The 25,414-nt window shown below is 31.4% G+C and overlaps 2 protein-coding genes across 2 annotated transcripts in view; both read left to right on the forward strand.

Moving 5' to 3' along the window:
- Window positions 1–6,751: 6,751 nt before the first annotated feature.
- On the forward strand, window positions 6,752–20,150 carry LOC145972480 (sodium-coupled monocarboxylate transporter 1-like). The gene is made up of 14 exons (XM_083101143.1): window positions 6,752–7,365; window positions 8,721–8,935; window positions 9,917–9,968; window positions 10,093–10,160; window positions 11,624–11,778; window positions 12,282–12,422; window positions 12,739–12,847; window positions 12,908–13,017; window positions 14,065–14,251; window positions 14,321–14,407; window positions 14,528–14,616; window positions 14,718–14,828; window positions 16,963–17,161; window positions 19,929–20,150. The coding sequence occupies exons 1-14, from the start codon at window positions 7,101–7,103 to the stop codon at window positions 20,010–20,012; spliced, it is 1,872 nt and encodes a 623-aa protein (XP_082957269.1). The 5' UTR covers window positions 6,752–7,100; the 3' UTR covers window positions 20,013–20,150.
- Window positions 20,151–23,410: 3,260 nt separating this feature from the next.
- The window catches only part of Pig-s (phosphatidylinositol glycan anchor biosynthesis class S), a 47,582-nt gene continuing 45,578 nt past the window's right edge, over window positions 23,411–25,414 (forward strand). The window contains exon 1 of the mRNA XM_083100168.1: window positions 23,411–23,819. Within this exon, the coding sequence (XP_082956294.1) occupies window positions 23,774–23,819 (46 nt within the window). The 5' untranslated portion in view covers window positions 23,411–23,773. The remainder of the gene's footprint in view (window positions 23,820–25,414) is intronic.

Raw genomic sequence — 25,414 nt, forward strand, 5'->3', positions numbered from 1 at the left:
GCACTGCTCTACAAAATATGTGAAAATAAAAATTTTGTGTGTTTATATTTTTTTGTTTATGTTTGCTCGTTGTGACTTCCATGTCGCTAAGCTATAGAAATATCAGAAATGTATGTGTACACGCACCGGCAGGAATGGTGACCCGGTATGCTTGTGTGATGCTCACTGACGTCACACTCACACAAGCGAAGCGCGCACGTAGCCAAAAATTTATTACTTCATTAAATTTTATCTTTTTATATAATTTAATTATTATTTAATTTAATAGAATGAATGCCGACCTTTAGTGCACGCGATTAAGCCGCATTTCTTAAAGAATGAAAAGAAAAGTACGCATATCGATACTAGAGCGCAAGAGACACGTATAGAAATAGCGCGGTGTCCCGCGCGGTATATAGCTGTCTCGCTCGCACTCTCTCGTTCGAGCGTCGAGCGAGAGAGACGGCTATCGGACACCTCTAACTCGATATCACGTCTTATAGTGCTTTCTCTCTCGCTCTTGTGCCGTGCACGAAGGACGCAACATCGGAATGCCCCCACTACTCTACCCCCACTTTCTCTTTTGCTGCTTGGCCCGCGTACACGCGCGCTTCGCTTGTGTGAATGTGACGTCAGTGAGCATCACACAAGTATACCGGGACACCATTCCTACCGGTGCGTGTACACCACAGACTTCTATAATACATTAGACTGCTAACAGATACAGGCGGACATGATGCACAGGTGTGCACGTGACGCCATATTTCGTGTGGGCATATTATATAGGCCGTGTTCCGAAATTACTGCCAGTACTGCAAATTCTATAATGCACGTTACGTATATTATATATTTTCAGTGCTGGCAGTAAACTGGCAGCAATTTCGGAACACGGCCATAGGGTGTCCAAAATGTTTATTTTATGATTGTAAGAGGATTATACCACAGACTTATCTGACAACATCGACAATACGAACTGAACACCCAGTATAATTTGCCCACACGAAATATGGCTGCCATCCCCACCACCATTTGCACCTTGCATCACTTTTTTGAGTCATTTTATACAGATGTTAGCAGTATAGTTCTAGTATATTATAGAAGTCTGTGGTGTACACACACACACACGCGCGCGCGGGGGATGCAAGGGGGCCGAAGGCCCCCCCTCCCGCAACCACCCCGCCAGTAGTCAAGGTGGACCTCGCTTTACAACTTACAGCATATATCCATTGTGATTGAACTCTTCGCAATGCGTCCCCTACCGGCGGGGTGGTTGCGGGAGGGGGGGCCGATGGCCCTCCTTGCACCCCTCGCGCGCGCGCGCGCGCGTGTGTGTGTGTGTGCCTATATTTCTTCTTAAACATACATGATGTGGTAAAATTATATTGTATTCTTGAAACTTTTTTTGTTAATAACTATTTAATAAATAACAATAAGCGGCTAAATCCTTTTAAAAGTTATTCAGAAAGATGACCTCAGGAAATGTAAATAGAAAAATATGAACATATTTAGAAAGTAACGAAAAGATGATACAAGCAAGTATAAAATTTCAAAATTGCATATCTCAGGAACGAAGAGAGAGCGCCACAAAATTCAAACGGTGTATTACTTAGGAATGTATCCTCTACAACATATGTGAAAATAAAATTTTTCAAGCTGTGTGACGAAAAGTAAACATTTATCAAAAAATTCAAATATATATCATCATCTAAAAGTCCTTGTAAAACTATGGACTCCATGTATAAAGCAGTTGTCGAAATTTAGTTGCCTTGTAATATTTTAAATCTTCTAATAATCTTGGTTTTCGAGAAAATTCTAAACTTATATTCATACTGTTGGAAAATAATTTTAAGATCGGCGCACATGTAAACTGATATGACGTAAGATCGGCGCGCATGTAGACTTATATGACATAAGAATGAATTGCGAATTTGGGAGAAAGAGCACCCGGATGGTACGCGCGAAATGCTCTTCACTTCCGTCTCGAGCCTCGTGGCAAATAGTACTCTCTTGTAATAAATTTTGTGCGACTCTGATTCTTATTGCCTGTGTAGAAAGACAGTTTTGTAAATTATCAACTCGATACTCGTGGCAGTCTTTTGTATTGAACAATAGTCAATTATATACAATATTCCTCGGTAAAATCGGTGTACATTTATTAATTCTCAACCACGTGCTCGTTTGGTCGACACGCGAATTCCACATACAAGATTATCCAACACATACAATTTTCTAATCTGCCTGAGATTTTTTTTTCTGATCAATTTTACAGTAATTACTTCCAGTCGTCTATAAAATGAATAATTTTTTAGTAACTCCTAAACATACAACATGCATATAATGCAGAACTACGTCAGAAACTAAATCCAGATATGGAATAAATTGCAGAATATTATCATTGTTCTGAAAATCAGTATTAGCAGTTTTTAAATCAGCACTTGTGCCAGGAAAATATACTCTATTTTTCATATATTTGCCATGAATAAAACACTTTAAACAATTGTCATAACCAGTATGACCTTTTTTGCAGAAAGTAAAAAAGATTTTGTAGGAGTATTTGCACTTATATATTGTAGTCTCACAGGCAAAAGCTTACCATTTATTTTTAAACCATTATTAATAAGATAAATAACTTCACTTATAAATTCCATTAAGAACAAATTTATGTCATCTGGTTCTTTATATCCACAATAAACTCCCACCATTATTTCACTTTGTACTCCTGCAACACTTATTAAAATTGGCCAAAATTGCTGGCCTGAAGATTTAGATAATGGCAAACTATCAATATTCAAAGTTAAATTAACGTTTTCATATTTTGATAACACTCGAACTAATTCATTTATTAGTCCTCGATGATAATATTCTCCAGGAGGTACAATTTTAAGTGGTGTAGATTTCGATATGCCTAAGATGGTACGGATATCTGAAAGAAATACAGTTTTAAAACATTCATGTTTTCTTATGTCCTTCAGAAGCACATTAACATGTGTCATAGATGAATTTAAAGTTTTACACCATTTAGAAAAGTGTGATATAGTAAAATCGTCTTTCATTTCATTGTTTCCAATTTCATAAATATTGATGTCATTAACTACAACCCCACAAACGTTAATATTATTATCGTCATCATTATTAAATTCACTATCACTTCTTTCACTGTTATCATGTGTATGAAATGCATTATTGTTGTCATCTTCACAAATCTCATTACTCTGTCTTCTATCATTTCCATCATTATTTTTTTGGAATCTGATAGCATATAATATAGATAGATTTAGAATCTCTTAGCATTTTTCATCAAATATTGTCAATTTGTCAATTTCCTCATTCGGTAGCGAAAATATTTCTTTGAAAGTTGGCTAACCAATTTTCTGCTTCTTGCAGTTTGTGATATTATGGAACTAGAAATATTGTACAATAAAAAATAATTTAATTTTGTTACTTTTTTGTTATATATAAACACAATACTTGCAAAATATTTTGCCTTTTTTAGAGGTTAAACGTGTTCTGATGAATGTATATAATAAGAAGTAACATGCAATAGCATTCCAAACCAACAGAATGAAACAAATAAAAGATTAAGATCAAATAATCGCTTAACAAATTTTCTATATATAAGTTTGAGGAATAAGAGGACACATTTGTCTAAAAATCTAAACAGAGTAATGAAGACCAGGAAAAAAAAAAACATAATGCGTGGAAAATATACATGATAAAAAGTGTAATTATAAGAGCGTAATAACAGGTACTTACATGTCGGTGTATTTGCACACTCACTAAGCTTACTAACATTTACTTCTCAGTTTGCTTGAAATTTTCAAGTATAAATAAATTTTGCCAACTATGTATGACGCAACTGCAATCAGTATTGCGAACTATAATATATATTATTCTATGCAATGTCTTTGCGACGTAAAAGTTACGTGTTAAATTTAATTTTAGATTAAAAATAAAATATATTTATTTTTAATTTATTTTCAAAAAATCAATCACGAAACTACACAAAGTTCGACAGACAGCTAATTAAATTATTTTATACGTTACGTCGCGGCAACGTGTGAATTACGTATCATAATTTTTTCCGATTTCGGGACCAAAATAGACCCACTAAATATGAAATATATATGCAATGTTTCAAAATGCTTCATATAGATTTCAAATGAGACGTTTCATGTCTATGTTTATAATATAATTCATAAGTGTCACAACTAAAATGTTTCATAGTCAGAAATATTTCAAATTAAATATCGCAGTTGATATGTATCTGAAATATTCCAAAATTATATTTCATGTATATTTACAAATGATGTAATTCATAAGTGTTACAATTGAAACATTTTATTTTTGCTTATTTCAGAAATATTTCAAATAAGATATTTCAATTGATACGTTTCGGAAATATTCCAAAATTATGTTTCATGTATATTTACAAATGGTGTAATTCATAAGTGTTACAATTGAAACATTTTATTTTTGCTTATTTAAGAAATATTTCAAATAAGATATTTCAATTGATACGTTTCGGAAATATTCCAAAATTATGTTTCATGTATATTTACAAATGATATAACTCATGAGTGCTACAATTGAAACATTTTATTATTGCTTATCCCGGGAAAAAAAAGTCCATGTCTATTTATATAAAAAAAAGTAAAATTATATACAGTCTTATACAAGGTGTCCTAGACCACCCGTACACCCCTTTTCTTTCAAAAACTAAGCATTTTAGAGAAAAACGTTTTCGACAAAAATTGTATGGTTTTGAGGGGAACATAAGATGGTGTCATTGGTTTGACCTTGGATGGCATCGTTAAGGTGAGGTCAAGGATACCTTTAATTTCTTAAATGGAACCAACTATTTTTTATTGCATATTCTTATAGCTTATGTCGATAGCTTTCCAAAACACTATAATAAAGTATTTTTTCATCAAGTATTTTTCGAGTTATAAGGCTTGAAATAATTTCTTAATTTTACATAAACCATAAAATATCTAATAAAATATTCATTTTTCGATTATCTTACCTTAATACTTTTATGTACAAAATAATGAGAGGAATCGATTGGTGTAAAGAAAACACATAATTGTTTCGAAAAAAAAAATGTAATTGTTAATTGCAAATTACATTTTTTTTTGTGTGACACAGGTTCTCTGTGTGCACGTGAGCCGCATCCTCTTTCTGACATCACTGTTTATCAGTTTAATTTCAAACTGAATTTAAAATAATTTATTTAATAATCTGGATTCCTTGTTGGGATTCAGAATATTAAACAGATTATTTGAAATTAGGCGGAAAAAAACTTTTAGATCAATGATTAAATTTATTTGACTTCAACAAAATTTATTAAATCCAAAGAAATATTTTTTTCTGTATATTAAGAATATCTCTTTAGAAGATTTTCCTCTTAACTTAAGAGGATCCTCTTGGCGCCTATTTTAGTGGTATATATTCTAAAGATAAGTGGCATATTCTTAAGTTAAGAATACAATTTTTTCGGTGTACTCTTAGTGGTACTTAATTTTCAGATCTGATAATATTTATTCATATATGATATCATATATGACTATATTTGGCAAAACATAATTAGATATTGACAAAATCCATATATGGCCAATTTTATATGGACTTTCTTTTCCCGGGCATGATACCGCTATATATAAATTATTACAGAAATATAACATAGCAACATTTAAATATCATTTCTCAAGTATGTTTACGACACTATCTTGAAAAATGTTTTTGTAACATTTTTTAGGATAGTGTCGTAAACATTTTATATCAAGGTGTCTGAATGCGGACTTTAACTGTTTATGCAATGTTTCTAAAACGTTTCTGCATGCATCTCCGAAACATTTCATGTTACAAAGTAATGTTTCCGAAAACTATCTGATATATTTCTTTGTATAATGGGGAACGTCTCTTTCAAATATAGTGCTGGCAGGGTAAGAATCAGTATTTCATTGATTTCCAGTAGAAACGATTATTTTTTGTCACTTTATCTTATATCACGCTAATTATAGTCAGTGAAAGTAACATTTCACTGTAAAATCAGTAATCGCTAGTTCGTTCATTTATCGCTACGCGGTACGCTATTTTTCTCGTACTTAAGCTTTAGACATGAGACCTATATAAAGCTTGCAAAGGGTGACAGATAAAATTAAAAGTATTACTTCGATTTAATTTCTGATACAATCTCAATAGAGGAACTTCAGATATTAAATCGATTTTATAGTCGGACAAGTAAATGTCCGGCCAATAAACGAAAATGATCCGTTCATTATCTGTTTAAGTAAAATAAATCATCATCTTTTAAGATGCATGTTCAATATGCATGTAAATATAAATAAAATTTTTAATTTTATATAAAAGGTAGATAAATTACAATTTAATATTACTGATTAAAACAGTCAATATTACTAATTCTTTTAGTGAAATATTATTGATTTTACAGTGCTATAATAACTTATAACTTGTATCAGTGATTCTATTTACTGTTTTCACTGATAATATACTGATTCACTTTAAGAGAGTGTGTATGAATGCATTATTTTATTAATTCCATGAGAAAACAAACGTTTAACGTTAAAAAAACGTATTTTAAACGTATAACGAACGTATAACAAACGGTTAACGTAAAAGAGAAGACGTATTTTAAACATTTTTTAAATAGTTTTTAAACGTTTTTTTATCAGAAAAGAAACATATCTCTTAACGTTTTTCAAGTGGACATTTTAACCAACCAGAAACGTTTTCAATAGTCGGTTATGAAACGCTTCGAAGAAACATTTGTGACATTTTTGAAACGAATATGTGTTACCTGGGTAGTAAAAAATAATAATTTAAACACTCAAATGTTAACAAAATTTTAATAATGATTAACACCGAGGAATTTTATTGTATAGATTATTAAATTGCGATAGCGCATCCCATAGATTTTTTCGCGATCTACCTCGTATTCTTCATGGTAAATCATTGCGTTACCGCACACTGTTATTTCCGTGACGATAATAGAAAGCGTTGCATTTAGATTAGAACGATCGGAAGATTTTGTTCTCGACAGCGATATACGTTTTTCCACTGCGGTACTCTGTAAGAACGACGAGATTCCGTTTTGCAACAAAATGACTTCGGAGGGTACGTTGGATGATCTAGGCTCGACTAATTGGGCGCCGGAAGTGCCCACTGTACAAGAAATCAGCGAGTCGATGCAGAATTTTGGTGCGTTGGATTATACCGTGTTCGCGATAATGCTAATTGCCTGTGGCATCGTCGGCATCTACTTTGGCTTCGTGAAGAAGTCCTCGGGTGAAGACGAGTACCTGGTCGGCGAAAGGAATATGAAGATGTTTCCGGTCAGCCTCAGCCTGATAGCGAGCTTCATGTCGGGTAGAGCTTTATTTTCGTATTTTATTAGTTTTATTTTCTCTTGCGATTACTAGAGATAAAAAATCAAAACGTGTGTATAATGAACATTTATATCTTGATATAAAATAAGAAAAATAATTCGGAAAAAGTTTGCATGTTGTCAGTTTTCTCCAATTTATTTATTTATTAATTTCTTCGATTTATTTACTTTTATTTCGAATTTATCTGTATTTGTGAAGCATGATAAAAAATATATTAATATTACATAGTGCTTCTCTTTATAGGTTTCTAATTATGTGAGAATCCCAGTTTTTAATGCTGCATCTTTATATATATTAGGTGTACAAATTAGTTCTGACTCCTCCGAATTAATCAACTGTAACTTTATTTTAAATTGAAATCTTTTTCCCGTTGCTTTGGGGGTTCATAATACCAATCTTTAACATAAAAGAAAACCGCATATGAAAACCTTGCTAGACGATATAACCTCACAAATCTCAAAAGTGTGCACGATGTCGTCCGACGACCATGTGAGGCACTGTATTTTGTGCTATACTTTGAGTTGCTAAAACCCGGGGAAACTATAACTTCTGAGCGTTATCAAGAACAATTAATGCATTTAAGTAACGAAATCGAACGAAAACGACCATATACTGGCAAGGGAAGTCGACAGGTAATACTGTTGCACGATAACGCACGGCCCCATGCGGCGGTAGCAACCAAACAAGTTATCGATACTTTGGGCTGGGAAATTCTCCCTCATGCGGCTTATTCTCCCGATATGGCCCCTTCAGATTTCCACCTCTTTCGTTCTCTGCACCATCTTGTTGTTACGCACTTCTGAACATCCGAAGAGATCCAAAATTTTATTACCGAATTTGCGGGATCAAAACCACCATCGTTTTTCCGAGCAGGGATTTGCCAGCTGCCCGAGAAATGACAGAAGTGTATTGAAAGTGGTGGAGATTATTTTCAAGACTAACATGCATTTCGATTTTGTATAAATAAATATTAATTTTTTGTAAAAAAGAGTCAGAACTTATTTATAGACCTAACCCAGACAGCACAAAAAGGCCAAAAGATGTCTTAAAGACGTCTAGAGGAATTTAAGACATCTTTAAGTTGTCTTTTAGATGTCTTTTGGACATGTGTGCTGTCTGGGAATATATTTATATATATATTTGCCATATTATATGTTGCATATGCTTATGCATGATGGAAAATTTCCATCTAATCACGATTTATTATTGTACGTATATATAATTTCGGGGATAAATTCGATTTGAATGAATGTAATTTAAGTCACAATAATTATTCAATTTTGGGAAATATATTATGAGATAAGTTTTTCTAAAATTGATCATTGAACAACACAGGTACCATATTACTGGGAATCTCGACGGAGATATATGTGCATGGTGCGAGTTACCTTTTCAGCGGTTGCACGTTCATCGTTATCGGTTTCGTCATGTCCATCGTATTCCTACCAGTCTTCCATGATCTCAAGCTCACTAGCATATACGAATACCTCGAAAAGCGTTTCGACAAAAGAATCAGATTGCTAGGCTCAGTCCTCTTCGCTATATCTATGGTAAGTAAACCTTCGAGAAAAAGAATTGCACGCATAAATTTTTTTTTTGGCAAATTCACTATCTTGAACAATCCAAATATACAGGGTGAGCCATTTTAATTAACGCACGCAATTATTTCGGAAACAAAGCATTTTAGAAAAAAATATTTCAGACAAAAGTTTTATGGTTTCGAGGGGGCCATAAGATGGTATCATTGGTTTGACCTTGAAGAGTTATTTGAAGGTCACATGAAGGTCACCTTCAATTTCTTAAATGGAACCTACTATTTGTCATTGCATATTCTTGTAGCTTATCTCGAGAGCTTTCCAAAACACTATAATTAAGTACCTTTTCGTTAAGTACTTTTTGAGTTATGAGGCTTGAAATAATTTCTTAATTTTACATAAACCGTAAAATATCTTGTAAAATATTCATTTTTCGATTATCTTACCTTAATACTTTTACGTACAAAATAATGAGAGGAATCAACTGGTGTAAAGAAAACACATAGTTGTTTTGAAGAAAAAATATATAATTTGCAATTAACAATTCCATATTTTTTCTTAAAAACAACTATGTGTTTTCTTTACACCAATTGATTCCTCTCATTATTTTGTACATAAAAGTATTAAGATAAGATAATCGAAAAATGAATATTTTACAAGATATTTTACGGTTTATGTAAAATTAAGAAATTATTTCAAGCCTCATAACTCAAAAATTACTTAACGAAAAGGTACTTAATTATAGTGTTTTGGAAAGCTCGCGAGATAAGCTACAAGAGTGTGCGAAAATATATAGGGTGTTCCATTTAAAAAAATTGAAGTGACCTTCATGTGACCTTCAAATAACTCTTTAAGATCAAACCAATGATACCATCTTATGGCCCCCTCGAAACCATAAAACTTTTGTCTGAAACATTTTTCTCTAAAATGCTTTGTTTCCGAAATAATTGCGTGCGTTAATTAAAATGGCTCACCCTGTATATGATATTTTTTTAGATGACCTGGCTCCCGATTGTCATCTACGTACCCGCATTAGCCTTCAATCAAGGTGCATCTTTCGCAAAAAAGTTTAATAAGAAATCAAAATTAATTGAATTAAAAATTAATTAAATTGACTTGCAAAATATGAGAAACTATGCGTGAAAAATCATTTCCGGCAACTTTATTTTCAGTTACGGGAGTGAATGTATACATAATCACGCCTTTCGTGTGCATTGTTTGCATATTCTACACCTGTGTGGTAAGTAGTCGAGATTTAAGAGAAGAATATAAATGCAAGACAAACTCAGATACGGACGCGAATATTCAATTTAAAACAGAATATACAATTGTGTTTGTCTTGTACATACATTTATTTTTGTTGTAAAAAGAATATATGTAGAGTATTTTAAAATCACACCAAATCTTTTTTAACAGCAGATTCTTTGATCAATTAGTCAAAATGTTTTTCATTTTTTGCAAGCTTTTAACTATATATTTTTTAAGCATTGAATTAAAATTCTATTAAAGAAAATTTTATCTAAAATTAACTGAACAATATTTTTAAAGTATAGTTTATGAAAAATCCCATTTTTCAATCGCTTTTATAATTCGGAAATTATTCCCTCCATATTTTTGCTAAGAAAGAATCCTGTTTAAAATCGATCAAAAAATCTGCTGTCCGGTTTAAGATGTCTTATATGTACATATTTACAGGGTGGCCCATTTTAATCCATCCAGTCGAATATCTCGAAAACCAAGCCCGGGAAAGAAAAATGTTTCAGACAAAAGTTGTTTGATTTCGAGGGAGCCATAAGATGGTACCATTGGTTTGACCTTGAAGAGTTATTTGAAGGTCACATGAAGGTCACCTTCAATTTCTTAAACGGAATCTACTATTTGTCATTGCATATTCTTGTAGCTTATGTCGAGAGCTTTCCAAAACACTATAATTAAGTACCTTTTCGTTAAGTACTTTTTAGTTATGAGGCTTGAAATAATTTCTTAATTTTACATAAACCGTAAAATATCTTGTAAAATATTCATTCTTCGATTATCTTACCTTAATACTTTTACGTACAAAATAATGAGAGGAATCAACTGGTGTAAAGGAAACACATAGTTGTTTTGAAGAAAAAATATGTAATTTGCAATTAACAATTCCATATTTTTTCTTAAAAACAATTATGTGTTTTCTTTACACCAATTGATTCCTCTCATTAATTTGTACATAAAAGTATTAAAGTAAGATAATCGAAAAATGAATATTTTACAAGATATTTTACGGTTTATGTAAAATTAAGAAATTATTTCAAGCATTATAACTCAAAAAGTACTTAACGAAAAGGTACTTAATTATAGTGTCTTGGAAAGCTCTCGAGATAAGCTACAAGAATGTGCAAAAATATATAGGGTATTCCATTTAAAAAAATTGATGTGACCTTCACGTGACCTTCAAATGACTCTTCAAGGTCAAACCAATGGTACCTTCTTATGGCCCCCTCGAAACCAAACAACTTTTGTCTGAAACATTTTTCTCTCCCGGGCTTGGTTTTCGAGATATTCGACTGGATGTATTAAAATGGGCCACCCTGTGTATGTATATATATCCAACTGAATTACATTTCATAGTCAGATTAGATTAATCCAACTAATGAATTCCATTGATAGCACTAGGGAAATAATTTAATCCTTTTACTGAAAGAATTTCTTTATTGCATTCAGGGCGGTCTCAAGGCAGTAGTGTGGACAGATTCCATTCAGACTTTCTTCATGTTCGGCTCCATGTTGTTAATTGTAGTTAAAGGCACAGTCGACATTGGTGGAGTATCTTTGGTGATTCGGAGAAATCTAGAATCCGGAAGAATCGAATTACCTACGTGCGTGCATTCAATGTTAATACAGAAGTCCCCATTATCTTGACATTCGAATAAGTCTAGCTTTATATGAAAGAAAAAAATTGGAGATTTATAAATGATATAAATTACAGTTTTGTAAATATTGCTTAGAGAGACAGATGTTTTTTTTTATTTCATAAAACACCCGAATGATTAAAAATATTGTATGTTAGTTGAAATTAAAAATACACACTCTAGACTAATAATTTGGAAACGTTTTTTAAAAGTCGATATTTTTAAGATTACTCACACAATATCTATATATTTTATTTTATATAACTTTTTATTTTATTTATTATGCTCTTTATTTTGTATATTTTTTGTTTTTTTGTTTTTTGTATATTTTTTGTTTTTTATTTTTTGTATATTTTTTGTTTATGTTTTATGTAAATCAGTTTTCATTAATAAATAAGTCTAATTTAATTTATCTGTATTTATTTATCGATTTCTAAATTTTTGGAGTATACAATTATCTCGCTTAACAGGACAGATTGGAGCCCTTTGACAAGACATACAATTTGGGCGCTCACGATAGGCGGTTTCGTAGACTGGTTGCAAATCGCTACTATCAATCAAAATATGATTCAACGATACTTGTCCCTTCCTACTGTACAATCAGCTAGAAGGTAATATTTTACTTTTTCATAAATTAAAATATAAATAACATTTTTCACAAGAATAACATTATGTTTACCTTTAATTTACATAATTATATATCAATTTAAATTTATCAATTATAATTATTATTAATTATTATAACTATTATATAAAAATTTTTGTGTTTTTAAATTAAATAAATAAATTTATTTAATGTGTCTTATATACAATTGATAATTATAAATATGTATTATACATGACATGTAATAAGTTATATAAATTAATTTCTACGCTTTTTTATATGTGTATACATATAGCTTCGTTTTTGACAACTATGCGTTTTAGAGCACTCTGGTGTTTTATAGTCGGAGTTTTAACTATGATTGGCATGTGCGGATACGCCGGTCTACTGATTTACGCTTGGTATCATGAATGTGATCCACTCACGACCAAGGTAACGTTTATTTAACCCCGAACACTGAACATCGATTAACGTATATAATGCATGACACAGCTAGCACGTGCCAAAGATCAACTGCTGCCACTGTTGGTCATGAACGTTTTAGGAGAATTTCCAGGATTGCCCGGTGTTTTTGTGGCCGGCGTGTTCAGCGCTGCACTCAGGTATTCACATTTATAATTAATCAAAATAAAATAAAAAAATCTATATTATAATTATACTAAAAGATATTAGAAGAAGATATTAAAGAAGATGCTTATAAATATATTAGAAGATATTGAAAGAAGATGTTAAAAATATTTAAAAAAGTCAAGATAAGACGTGTATATTTTTGAATACATATTGAATTATATTTGAATATATATATATATTCAAATATAATTCAATATGTATTCAAAAATATACACGTCTTTTCTTGACTTTTTTTAATATTTTTAACATCTTCTTTCAATATCTTCTAATATATTTATAAGCTAATATATTTATAAGCTAATATATTTATATATATATATATATTAGAGAAGACGTGTAATTATATATATTCTGGAAGATATTAAAGAAACTCTACTAGAAAATAAAAATGTAAAACAAATTATAGCTCTATCTCTTTTGTTTTTAGATGTATATATATATATATATATATATACATATATATATATATATATATATATATATATGGCTCTGACTGCCCGTTTAAATTTAAGTTTATGTTTTAATTTACAGAGCTTAATTTCTTATAGTTACTTAAATTTCACGCCGGCGGAAGATGGCGTTATTCTTCATTTTAATATATATTTGTAGACGACCGAGAAGTATCGAGTTGAAGGGTCTGAATAGCTCAGTGGTAAGAGCAGTCGCTCGGCAAGCGAAAGACTCGGGTTCGATTCCCGATTCAGCGACTTTCGGCCCGATATTTTTCTCGCCTACAACACTACAGGGGGGGGGGGGAAAGAGGGATAATAATTAAATAAATTCTCGAATTGAGAATTATTTAAAAATTTGCTTGGTATCGTACCAAGAAAATTTGTGCCCTGTGTACACAAATAAGTTTCAACGAAAACTTAATTCTCGTTGAACTTACGCACTACCATCCGCGTTTGGCTCTGACTGCCCGTTTAAATTTAAGTTTATGTTTTAATTTACAGAGCCTAATTTCTTATAGTTATATATATATATATATATATATAATATTATTTTGGATTTCTATTTAGCTCGTTGTCAACCGGTTTAAACTCCATGTCGGCAGTAGTACTGGAGGATTTCGTCAAACCTTTCATTAAAACGCCGTTTACACGTAAAACCGCCGATCGCTTCATGAAGCTTACGGTCGTTGTTTTGGGCACGATCTGTGTCGCCCTCGTTTTTGTTGTCGAGCAAGCGGGTCTTCATGTGCTCCAGGTAAATAAGTCGGAGGTAATCTGTTAAGTAATGTAAACCGAATTTTTTGTCTCTTGTACTCTTTTATAGTTAACCACGAGCCTGGCCGCTATCACTAACGGACCGTCTCTCGGCATTTTTATCATGGGAATATTGTTACCGTGGGTTAATGGCAAGGCATGTGTTCTAACGATAATATAATTTTATAATACTTTAACTTAATGAAAATTATATTATCCGAATCTGTATCCCTAAGAATAAAATAAAAAAAGTTCTCCCGCGTTTTCAATTTGCTAGGGTGCCCTGATCGGAGGACTCGCAGGTCTGAGTTTTATGGGTTGGCTGATCCTTTCCGCTGAAGCGGCCATCGCCAGTGGACAAATTAAGTTAGTATTAAAATTGTCATAAAAATGTCCCGAAAAAGTACTATTTGTATGTATATCATGTTGTTTCCTTTCAAAAAATACAATCACACATTTTTTTGCAGATTCGATGTAAAACCCGTCACTACGGAGGGGTGCACCTATTCGTTTCCACAAGTGGAAAATTTATTACTATCTGTACCGCCGGATTCGATTCTGGATGACGCGAATGGAGAGTAAGTTTTAGAGAACGTCATTAAATTTGATTATACAGGATGTTTTATTGATTTCTTACACCTCAAATAACTCCGTTACTTTTACATATACGAAAAAATGGTGAAGGAAGAAGTTGTATGAATTAAAAAGGCAAACACGATAATAAAATTAAAAAATCGTATTAAGATCATTTTAAATGTTATTTCAAGACTGATATTTTTTTTAAATGGAATCATGATTTTAGGTAGCGATGTTTTAACTAATTTCCAAAGGAATCCAACCATGTGTATGTATAATAATAAGCGAAATTTAGGTTTTTACAAAAATCTTTATTTCTTAATTATTACAAAAAGCAGAGTAAGTATCTGATAGATTTTTTGTCGCAGAAGACAAATTTGGAATTTTACAAAATTTCCCTAGCAAGTCAGATTTTTGAGTAATTTGTGGTTAAATAGTATAATAATGGCTATTTCGACCAATTTTATGAATTTATTACGGGGGAACTTAATTTTTTGAAATATTTTTGCCAATTGCATCATATAATACTTGTTTTCATCTTTCAAATCTATTTTCTATTGATTCCGGGCGATTTTTTTTCACTGAGATATACAAGTTATAAGACTGTATAGGAGTGCAATAAACCATTCCAAGTCAACCATGCTATCCTTCTGTCTCATCACGAATCAAATTTTGGGTAGAAGCATAAATTTTTGCACACCGTATGTCATTTTTCGAAATTAAAAATGGCGCATCCAATGTAGGCAGAACTACAATAAAAAAGTATAAAATTTAGAAAAATTCATCAAAAAGTGTAACAACTGTATTAGATATATTTTTATAAAACTTTTTTCGAGAATCGGACCTGACAGAAGTGAACCTGGTCAAATTTCGAAAGGGCGGATTTGCCATATTAATGCCTATGTAAATTTCTTTTAACATAAATTTTCTTATATAACTTCATATCTTATAACTCCATATTAACTTATAGCTTCTATATCTCAATAAAAAAAATTGTCTGAAGACAGAATTGAAAGATAAAGACTAGTACTATACTATGCCATTGATAAATTATTTTAAAAAATTAAGCTCGCCTATAATAAAATCATGAAATTTGTCCAAATAGCAATTTTTGGATCATTTAACTACAAATTATTCAAAAACCTGACATGTTGGAAAAATTTTGTGGTCAGATTCATTTTTAGCGTCAAAAAAATCTATCAGATTTATCTACTCTGCTTTTTGTAACTAATTCTCTCAAACCTGTGTAATTAAGATTTATTGTTCATCCCACGTTATTATGGTGTGAATTTGGAGCATGAGATTATTTGAAGCTTATGTTATTATACATACATGATTGAATTCCTTTTGAAATCAATACAAATATCATCTGCCTAAAACTATATAGTTTCATTTAAAAAAATATCGACGACTTTGAAATATTGTGCTTTCAAGATGTTCGTGTCTTTTCTTTTGATTCATAACTTCTTCTTTCACCATTTTTTCATATGTATAAAGTGGCCGGTAATGACTGTATCAGCTCTCGTGTGTAGAGCATGTTAAACTGACAATGAGTAGATAAGTCCTCTACCATTTTATGATTTTTGCAACAATTAATGAGAAATTAATTTTAAAAAATCGATTAATTCGTACGAATGAGTACAATGAAACAAAAAGAGACAGTACGCTGTTACGTGATTCCTGACGAGAGAATCAAGCATTATGCATAATTTATGTACGTAATTATTGTCATTTGAAAAATGCCTCTCTCATCACTTCGTTATGCGCCTAATAACCACATGACAATGGGCTGTCTCTTTTCGCCGCATGCTAATATTCGTATGAATCGGTCGATGTTTATTATTAATTTCTTTTATTAATTATTGTGAAAATAGCAAAACAGTACAGGACTTCTCTATTCAGTTATTTCTTAATTTGCTCTACCTGCACACGAGAGATGATACAGTTATTACTGGACACTTTGTATAAAAGTAACAGACTTATTTTTGGTGTAAGAATTAAATGAAGTACACTGTATATCAATTTGGCGTAGGTGGATAACTAATAATTTTGTTCAGCTTATTAAGATAAAGAATTAAGATAGGATCGTGCGATTTAGAATAAAATATAAACGTTTTATAATAAAATATATAATAGGGAACCATGGGCATTATACCGTCTCAGTTATCTTTGGTATACCATGACCGGTGCCTTAATGACTATAACTGTCGGACTTATCGTAACTCTCATTACTTCCCAAAATGTTGAAAAGTTAGATCCAATGCTCCTGGCGCCGTTTATGAGAAAATACTTGAAGATTTCGAGGAAAGATGTTCCGTCTGAAGAGCTTCAGAAGGTATTATATTATTTTTTTAAATTAATTTATTTTATCATTTTTAAATAAATCTCTTCTGATTAAAAACAATGTTTCGTGTCAGTCTACTTTCTGTTCAAAAATTCTGCTGATAATTATCAATATATTGCTAGCAATATATTGGTAGTTTATTTACTATCGGGAATATGGATTGTGTGTTTTAATACAGGGCGATCCTGAAAAACGTTATGTCTGTAAAATGACGTATTCCTGACACCATTCTAAGACAATTTTTCCTTTACCAAAATTTGATTTGAAGCGTAGTTTTTGAATTATTAAAGGAAGTAGTTAACGTATGACGGGTCGAATACAAGAGGCAGGCAAGGGTGGCGCGATTCACCGTCAGACGCGGGTGCTTACGCGGGGCGCCTGCTGTGATCGCTATATACATACAGACACACATGCGAACACATACATTCTCTCTCTGTCTGTCTGTCTGTCTCTCTCTCTCTCTCATTCGCTCACTCACCTGTAATTTTTTTTTTTTTTTTACGAGAGAGGGGAAAATGCATTTTATGCATACCCACCGGTCGATCCAGTGAGTTATGTGGGACTCGAGTACCAAATCGAATTACCAACTCGGTACTCCCTATCCACTAAAAACCCCTCTCTTTTCATGAATTTCCTTTGACACACTGTCCCTCTGACTTCCCGAGATCTGTTTTCACATAACGTCAAAAAATAGTTATCATTACCTTGTTCGATGACTTTTGATGTATTGCTGTAATTGCTTGAAGGAGAAATGAATTTTCCGATAGATCGTACGTTCTCAAATTTAATGTAGATATCACGTTGCAAAAGACAAGAAATCCACACTAAATTATTAACTGAAAGTTTTTCTTCTTTCATGAACTGTATTCTTTTATAAACTTTAACGTAATCACATTTATTTACTCACTCGATGAGACGAGAAATTTACTAATGACTCTATCACTAATCACTATTAATCACTGTCGAATAATAACTGTTGGCGATTAAAAATCACTCGATGAAAGAAACACGCGCGGACACGTTACTACACGACGCGACGACGCGACAATGCGACGATAATTATTCCGTGACTGCAAGCAGTTTTTTGTCATGGTAGGTTGCGGTAGGTTAATATACTACTGGCGCTATCGAACGCGATCATGTGTTCGATTGAAGAATGCGGTAAACATAATAAACATTTAACATATTAATATTATTATTATCATGAATGTGTGTGATATCCATACATCGTATGATATCTATTTAAAAATTAATTAGATTAAATAAGTGTTTTTAAAATATTTATTACTTTTACTATTATCATGTAAAATATTAATATTAAATATTTATTTAATATTAATATTTATTTATTTATTTATCTATTTATTTATTTATTTATCTATTTCACCTATTTATTTTTAACTATTTATTATCAATGACCGATTTTCGATCATAAAATAAATAAATAAACAAATAGATAAAATAGTTAAATAAATATTTAATATTAATATTTTACATGATAATAGTAAAAGTAATAAATATTTTAAAAATACTTATTTAATCTAATTAATTTTTAAATAGATATCATACGATGTATGGATATCACACACATTCATGATAATAATAATATTAATATGTTAAATGTTTATTGTGTTTACCGTATTCTTCAATCGAACACATGATCGCGTTCGATAGCGCCAGTAGTACATTAACCTACCGCAACCTACCATGACAAAAAGCTGCTTGCAGTCGCCGAATAATTATCGTCGCATTGTCGCGTCGTCGCGTCGTGTAGTAACGTGTCCACGCGTGTTTCTTTCATCGAGTGATTTTTAATCGCCAACAGTTATTATTCGATAGTGATTAATAGTGATTAGTGATAGAGTCATTAGTAAATTTCTCGTCTCATCGAGTGAGTAAATAAATGTGATTACGTTAAAGTTTATAAAAGAATACAGTTCATGAAAGAAGAAAAACTTTCAGTTAATAATTTAGTGTGGATTTCTTGTCTTTTGCAACGTGATATCTACGTTAAATTTGAGAACGTACGATCTATCGGAAAATTCATTTCTCCTTCAAGCAATTACAGCAATACATCAAAAGTCATCGAACAAGGTAATGATAACTATTTTTTGACGTTATGTGAAAACAGATCTCGGGAAGTCAGAGGGACAGTGTGTCAAAGGAAATTCGTGAAAAGAGAGGGGTTTTTAGTGGGTAGGGAGTACCGAGTTGGTAATTCGACTTGGTACTCGAGTCCCACATAACTCACTGGATCGACCGGTGGGTATGCATAAAATGCATTTTCCCCTCTCTCGTAAAAAAAAAAAAAAAAATTACGGGTGAGTGAGCGAATGAGAGAGAGAGAGAGAGAGAGAGAGACAGACAGACAGAGAGAGAGAGAATGTATGTGTTCGCATGTGTGTCTGTATGTGTATAGCGACCAGCTGATCGCAGCAGGCGCCCCGCGTAAGCACCCGCGTCTGACGGTGAATCGCGCCACCCTTGCCTGCCTCTTGTATTCGACCCGTCATACGTTAACTACTTCCTTTAATAATTCAAAAACTACGCTTCAAATCAAATTTTGGTAAAGGAAAAATTGTCTTAGAATGGTGTCAGGAATACGTCATTTTACAGACATAACGTTTTTCAGGATCGCCCTGTATATAAATATATTGAAATGTTTTTCTATTAATAAAATATTTTTTAAATATAATAATATTTCTAAAAAATAATAAAATAATTTTTTAATACATTTGATTTATTGTTTCTATTATAGATTGCAAAATCTGAAGAGGATGAAGAGACGGCATCTCGCACTATCAATGAAGATGATAAATTATTAGAAGCGAATTTGACATGATGTGTAATATAATTAAATTACATTAATTGTATTATTGAATTTCCGAGTGTATTAAAAAGATAGTACATAATTCGACACTAATGTGGCATATCGTTTTGTGTACTAAAGTGTAGAATTATACTAATAGAAGCTTTGTACAAAGTTTGTACATGTTATCAAGCGACGCGGTAGCGTCGCGACGCCAAGTACATAAAAAAATAGATCCGAGCATTGAGAGTCACTGTTCTCGATAAAAGATTGGATCCGAGCATTGAGAGTCACTGTTCTCGACGCGGCGCTACCAAGTACCTTATCCGGAATTTTGGATCCTATAAACTTTCGATTAAGATATCTCAAGAACTAAAGCTGTAATCATAAATCTAACGGCACTTTTATTATATAATATGAGTATAGACTTTTGATTGCGACCAGTTTGAATAAGATTGGTGCAGTCAATCCCGAGAAATAATGATCGCATATCAGAATTGTGACATTTTTCGTTTTCCATCATGTTCATTTTCAGGTTCAGACTCACGTACATATGCTCGCACGCACACACGTAAAGCGAGTTTGTCCCTCAAGGCGCGTTTGCAGCGCTCATGTCGATTAATCTGTCGAGTGTGCAAATACGCCTTAAGAAATAAGATTAAATGTATATGTGCGTGCATACACGTGTAATACGTGTGTATGTGTGTGTATACGTGGGCGAGATTAATTTATCGTATAGTAATTTTCAAAAATCACCCCTTGGGAGATAGAAATTAATATCTCAGGAACGTAAAAATATGGAACTTATTTGATTAAATAAAATTTCTAAAAAAATAATTGTCATATAATAACAATTTTGAAAAATAGTAATAATTTAGGAACAACCCCTTGGGGGTGAAATCTAATATTTCAGAAACGGTGCACCACAAGAATATAAAACCTGTACTGTTAGTTAAAATTTCTACAAAGATTAATTTAACGTATAATAATAATTTTTAAAAACCAACCCTTGGGGGTGAAATTTAATATTTCAAAAACGATGCACCACAAAAATATAAAATCTGTACTGTTAGTTATGACTTGTAGAAAGACTAATTAAGCGTATAATAACAATTTTTAAAAACCATCTCTTGAGGGTGAAATCTAATATTTCAGAAACGGTATACCACAAAAATATAAAACCTGTGCCGTTAGTTAAGGTTTCTACAAAGACTAATTTAGCGTATAATAATAATTTTTAAAAACCACCCCTTGGGGGTGAAATCTAATATTTCAGAAACGGTGCACCACAAAAATATAAAACCTGTGCCGTTAGATAAGAATTCTAAAAAGACTAATTTACCGTATAATGATAATTTTTAAAAACCACCCCTTAGGGGTGAAATCTAACATTTTAGAAACGGTATACCACAAAATTATAAAACCTGTGCCGTTAGTTAAGATTTCTACAAAGACTAATTTAGCGTATAATGATAATTTTTAAAAACCACCCCTTGGGGGTGAAATCTAATATTTCAGAAACAGTGCACCATAAAAATATAAAACCTGTACTGTTAGTTATGACTTGTAGAAAGATTAATTTACCGTATAATAACAATTTTTAAAAACCACCCCTTGGGGGTGAAATTTAATATTTCAGAAACGGAGCATCATAAAAATATAAAACTTATGCTGTTAAATAAGACTTATAAAAAGACTGATTTACTATGCAGTAACAATTTTCAAAAATAAAAAGATATCCCTAAAAATAATATGCAAATATTTTCCCCCAAAAAATAATTTGTAGAAAGGGTATAAAATTTTACAAAAAGGTGTGAAATCCCTCTAAAAAAAACCTTACAAAGGTAAAAAAAATACGCCAAGTACATAAAAAATATTCTACTTTGTATGCATCTTTAATAAAAAAATTCCTTAAAAATAGTTTTTTACAGTAATTTTCCCTCAAAAAATCATTTTCCTAAAAAACAAAACCTTAACAAATAATTTTCATAAAAAAATATTAAAAAATAAAATATCAAAACTAAATATGAAATCAATAATTACTATTAGCCAAGTACTTAAGAGCAATTTGTAAATTTGATATAATATTTGCCGTGAAATATCAATTTTATACAGTAGAAATATTATACATAAATTCTCCCTAAGAAATTAAAACGCATTTTATATTTATTCAGAGAAAATTGATTTTTAAAATATTTAATGAGAATTAGGATTCTTTTAATTCTTAAAACACTTTTTATATAATGTATATAATTTAAAAAAAAAGTTTTACGCAAGTTTTAAATCGCACAGTCTTTAAATCGAAGTAAGTTATGAAAACTTGGCGTACCCGGATCGTAATCAAATACAGATTAAATATTTAATTACATAATGTCTAATATTTTACATTTTATTGGAGATATATTTGTTTATAATGTAAACAATCCGGGCACGCCAAGTTTTCATAACTTACTTCGATTTAAAGACTGTGCGATTTAAAACTTGCGTAAAACTTTTTTTTTAATTATATACATTATATAAAAAGTGTTTTAAGAATTAAAAGAATCCTAATTCTCATTAAATATTTTAAAAATCAATTTTCTCTGAATAAATATAAAACGCGTTTTAATTTCTTAGGGAGAATTTATGTATAATATTTCTACTGTATAAAATTGATATTTCACGGCAAATATTATATCAAATTTACAAATTGCTCTTAAGTACTTGGCTAATAGTAATTATTGATTTCATATTTAGTTTTGATATTTTATTTTTTAATATTTTTTTATGAAAATTATTTGTTAAGGTTTTGTTTTTTAGGAAAATGATTTTTTGAGGGAAAATTACTGTAAAAAACTATTTTTAAGGAATTTTTTTATTAAAGATGCATACAGAGTAGAATATTTTTTATGTACTTGGCGTATTTTTTTTACCTTTGTAAGGTTTTTTTTTATACTATATATTCTTGATAGTGTGTTGTAACATTTATATTGTAAAAATTGTTATAGGTCGTTGTGCATATTGTTTTTACTTAAACGCTGTAGTAAATAAGGGTACAACGAGAGTGTATATAGTTTTACTAATTATTAATAGATTTCATTAATTTTTTATTTTAAATTATACAATGATTCAAAAAAATACTGGAAAATATTAATATGATAATTGTTTCAGTATTTTCCAAAAATAAATAGAATTTTGAATGATTAAAAACAAGTGTTTTTATTTTTTTCTTTCTCTTTCTCTTTCTTTTAATATATTATTGAAAAATCTAATTATTGCAGATATTAAGTAAATAAGATAATAATAAATAATAATAAATAATATATACTCTCGAAGATGGCTATTTCCGAATTAAAATTCGCGGTTGCATCTTGGTTGCATTTGCGCGCTGTCTTCAATCGACGAATATAACACACGAGTTGTTCCATCTATGTATAATCAGTGATATGTGTTTTACGCATTTTGTGACGGATAGGTTAGTGACAAAGGGAAAAAAAATTTTTTCAGTGTTTATGTATGTATCGATTTAAATTGATAAATGCGTTTCGAATGTATTGGTATTAATCATCGTGAAACAATCGTAATGATAGGTTTTATTATCGTCGCGTATTTTTACGACACGTTATGCAACCGCACGTGATAGAACACTTTATAGGTTATATCCGACATGAAGGTGTTTGTCAATCCCTTTCGGCGGTCCACCCTGCTTCATGGACTTTTCTAATTTTACTCTAGGGCCAAGTGTCATCAAACATTTTTACCAAATAAGTGCCTCTTGACTGCAATCGAGGATCATCATAAATCCATCTCGCGAAATGGCAGACGAAATCGAGAACGTCAATCAAGATTCTGACTTAGATGGTGAGTAAAAAAGAGAGAGAGAAAGATTACGTACATAAATTTAATACATTTATTATCATTTTAATGACACACTGCATTTCATATACATGATGTCTCACTATTTCAGACATGCATTCTATGTGTCGATCTTCCTGTATACATAAGGATTTCTGTGAAGCTAGCCATTAATAGAGTTTTGGCTCCTTTCGCCTAAAAAGTAAGGGTGACGTCCCATGTCGCGTATCGCGATATCGAGCGTATCAAACTCTGTGACCAATCACAGATGTTCCGCTTTTCAATACGCGGGAGTTTGATTTTCTACTATCCTATGGAGCGGATTATGCAGTAGCGGATTCAGTGGATCGCCAATCACGGGATTATTCTGAAAGATTACGTCGAAACAGTCTCATAATTGATTCGCTGATTCCGCTTCCGCGTAATCCGCTTCATGGGACAGTAGGAACCAAACTTCGGCATACAAGCATACATGCATCTATAAAGTGAAGTCTTCAAAAGTTTTTTCCAAATAATTATTATTAATCTTAGTAATCTGATGAAATAAGATTGTTTTTTTTCTATCAGAAACAAAATGAATTCCAAAACTGTGCTACTAGCCATTTTTTATTTTGTAAACAAATTTAAACGAAGTTATAGTATTTTTTGTCAAGAAGAATTACGATACAAAATATTCCGAATGTATGCATTGTATACAATTTTAGTAAATGAAGAAAAATCTAAAAAAAAGCGACGATTTTGGATGCGACCTATATTTACTGTATATCGGCGATTATTACAAGGAGCAAGTAACAATCTCGTAAAAGAAATGGAGATTGAAGACAAAAGAAAATTTGTCAATTATTTTTGAATGAATCCTATCATATTCCAAGAATTACTCAAATTAGTCGGTCCTTTCACAATATGTGGTTCGAGATCCAATTCCTCCTGAAATGCGTTTACATCTTAGCGATCCGCTCGAATAATGAATTCAGCGGATCATCAGCGTATCAAAAACGGCGGATCGTCTGTCATTGGTCGGAGCTCGATATGCCCGATACGCACGTATCGCGATATGCGCCATGGGACGTCACCCTAAGGACCTCCGCACAAGGTGCTCCGTAACGCGTTACGTTAAGTATTGATCGTAAACTTAAACTTCAGTCAACGCACAGAAAAAATCATAACGTAAAGATAGTAGAACTGATTAGAAATATCATTATATATAAGGTAAGTATATGACATTTTGTATAAAACAAGACTTATAAATATTTCTTATATATAAGAAATATTTATAATTTACGTACGGAGTACGTAATTATGTTAAGTTTACGATCAATACTTAACGTAACGTAATACGTTACGGAACACCTTGTGCGGAGGCCCTAACTCTCGAGTTCCTGATAACAACGAATTCTATTAATTAAATATTGATTAAAAAATAGAAGTCTGAAGATGTGAAGTATTAATTTCATGTTTGAAAAAATTTGCGACTTTTTTTATTTAAAGATTTTAGAATCAATTTGAATTCTAATGTTTTTCGATAAAACTCTTAAGATACTGTTTAGAAATTTACAAAAAATATACTTAAAAGAAACTTGATTCGAAAAATGAAAAATGGC

The sequence above is a fragment of the Camponotus vicinus genome, unplaced genomic scaffold (assembly GCF_025532165.1).
Source record: "Camponotus vicinus isolate PSW18456_S1 unplaced genomic scaffold, iyCamVici1.0 SCAF_5, whole genome shotgun sequence".
Taxonomy (NCBI): domain Eukaryota; kingdom Metazoa; phylum Arthropoda; class Insecta; order Hymenoptera; family Formicidae; genus Camponotus; species Camponotus vicinus.

Excerpts from the sequence above, each read along its gene's own strand:
- LOC145972480 (XM_083101143.1), top strand. The coding sequence starts at position 7,101 with ATGACTTCGGAGGGTACGTTGGATGATCTAGGCTCGACTAATTGGGCG. Across the intron at positions 8,936-9,916 it reads TCCTCTTCGCTATATCTATG|ATGACCTGGCTCCCGATTGT; the intron begins GTAAGTAAACCT and ends ATATTTTTTTAG. Across the intron at positions 12,423-12,738 it reads ACTGTACAATCAGCTAGAAG|AGCACTCTGGTGTTTTATAG; the intron begins GTAATATTTTAC and ends TATGCGTTTTAG.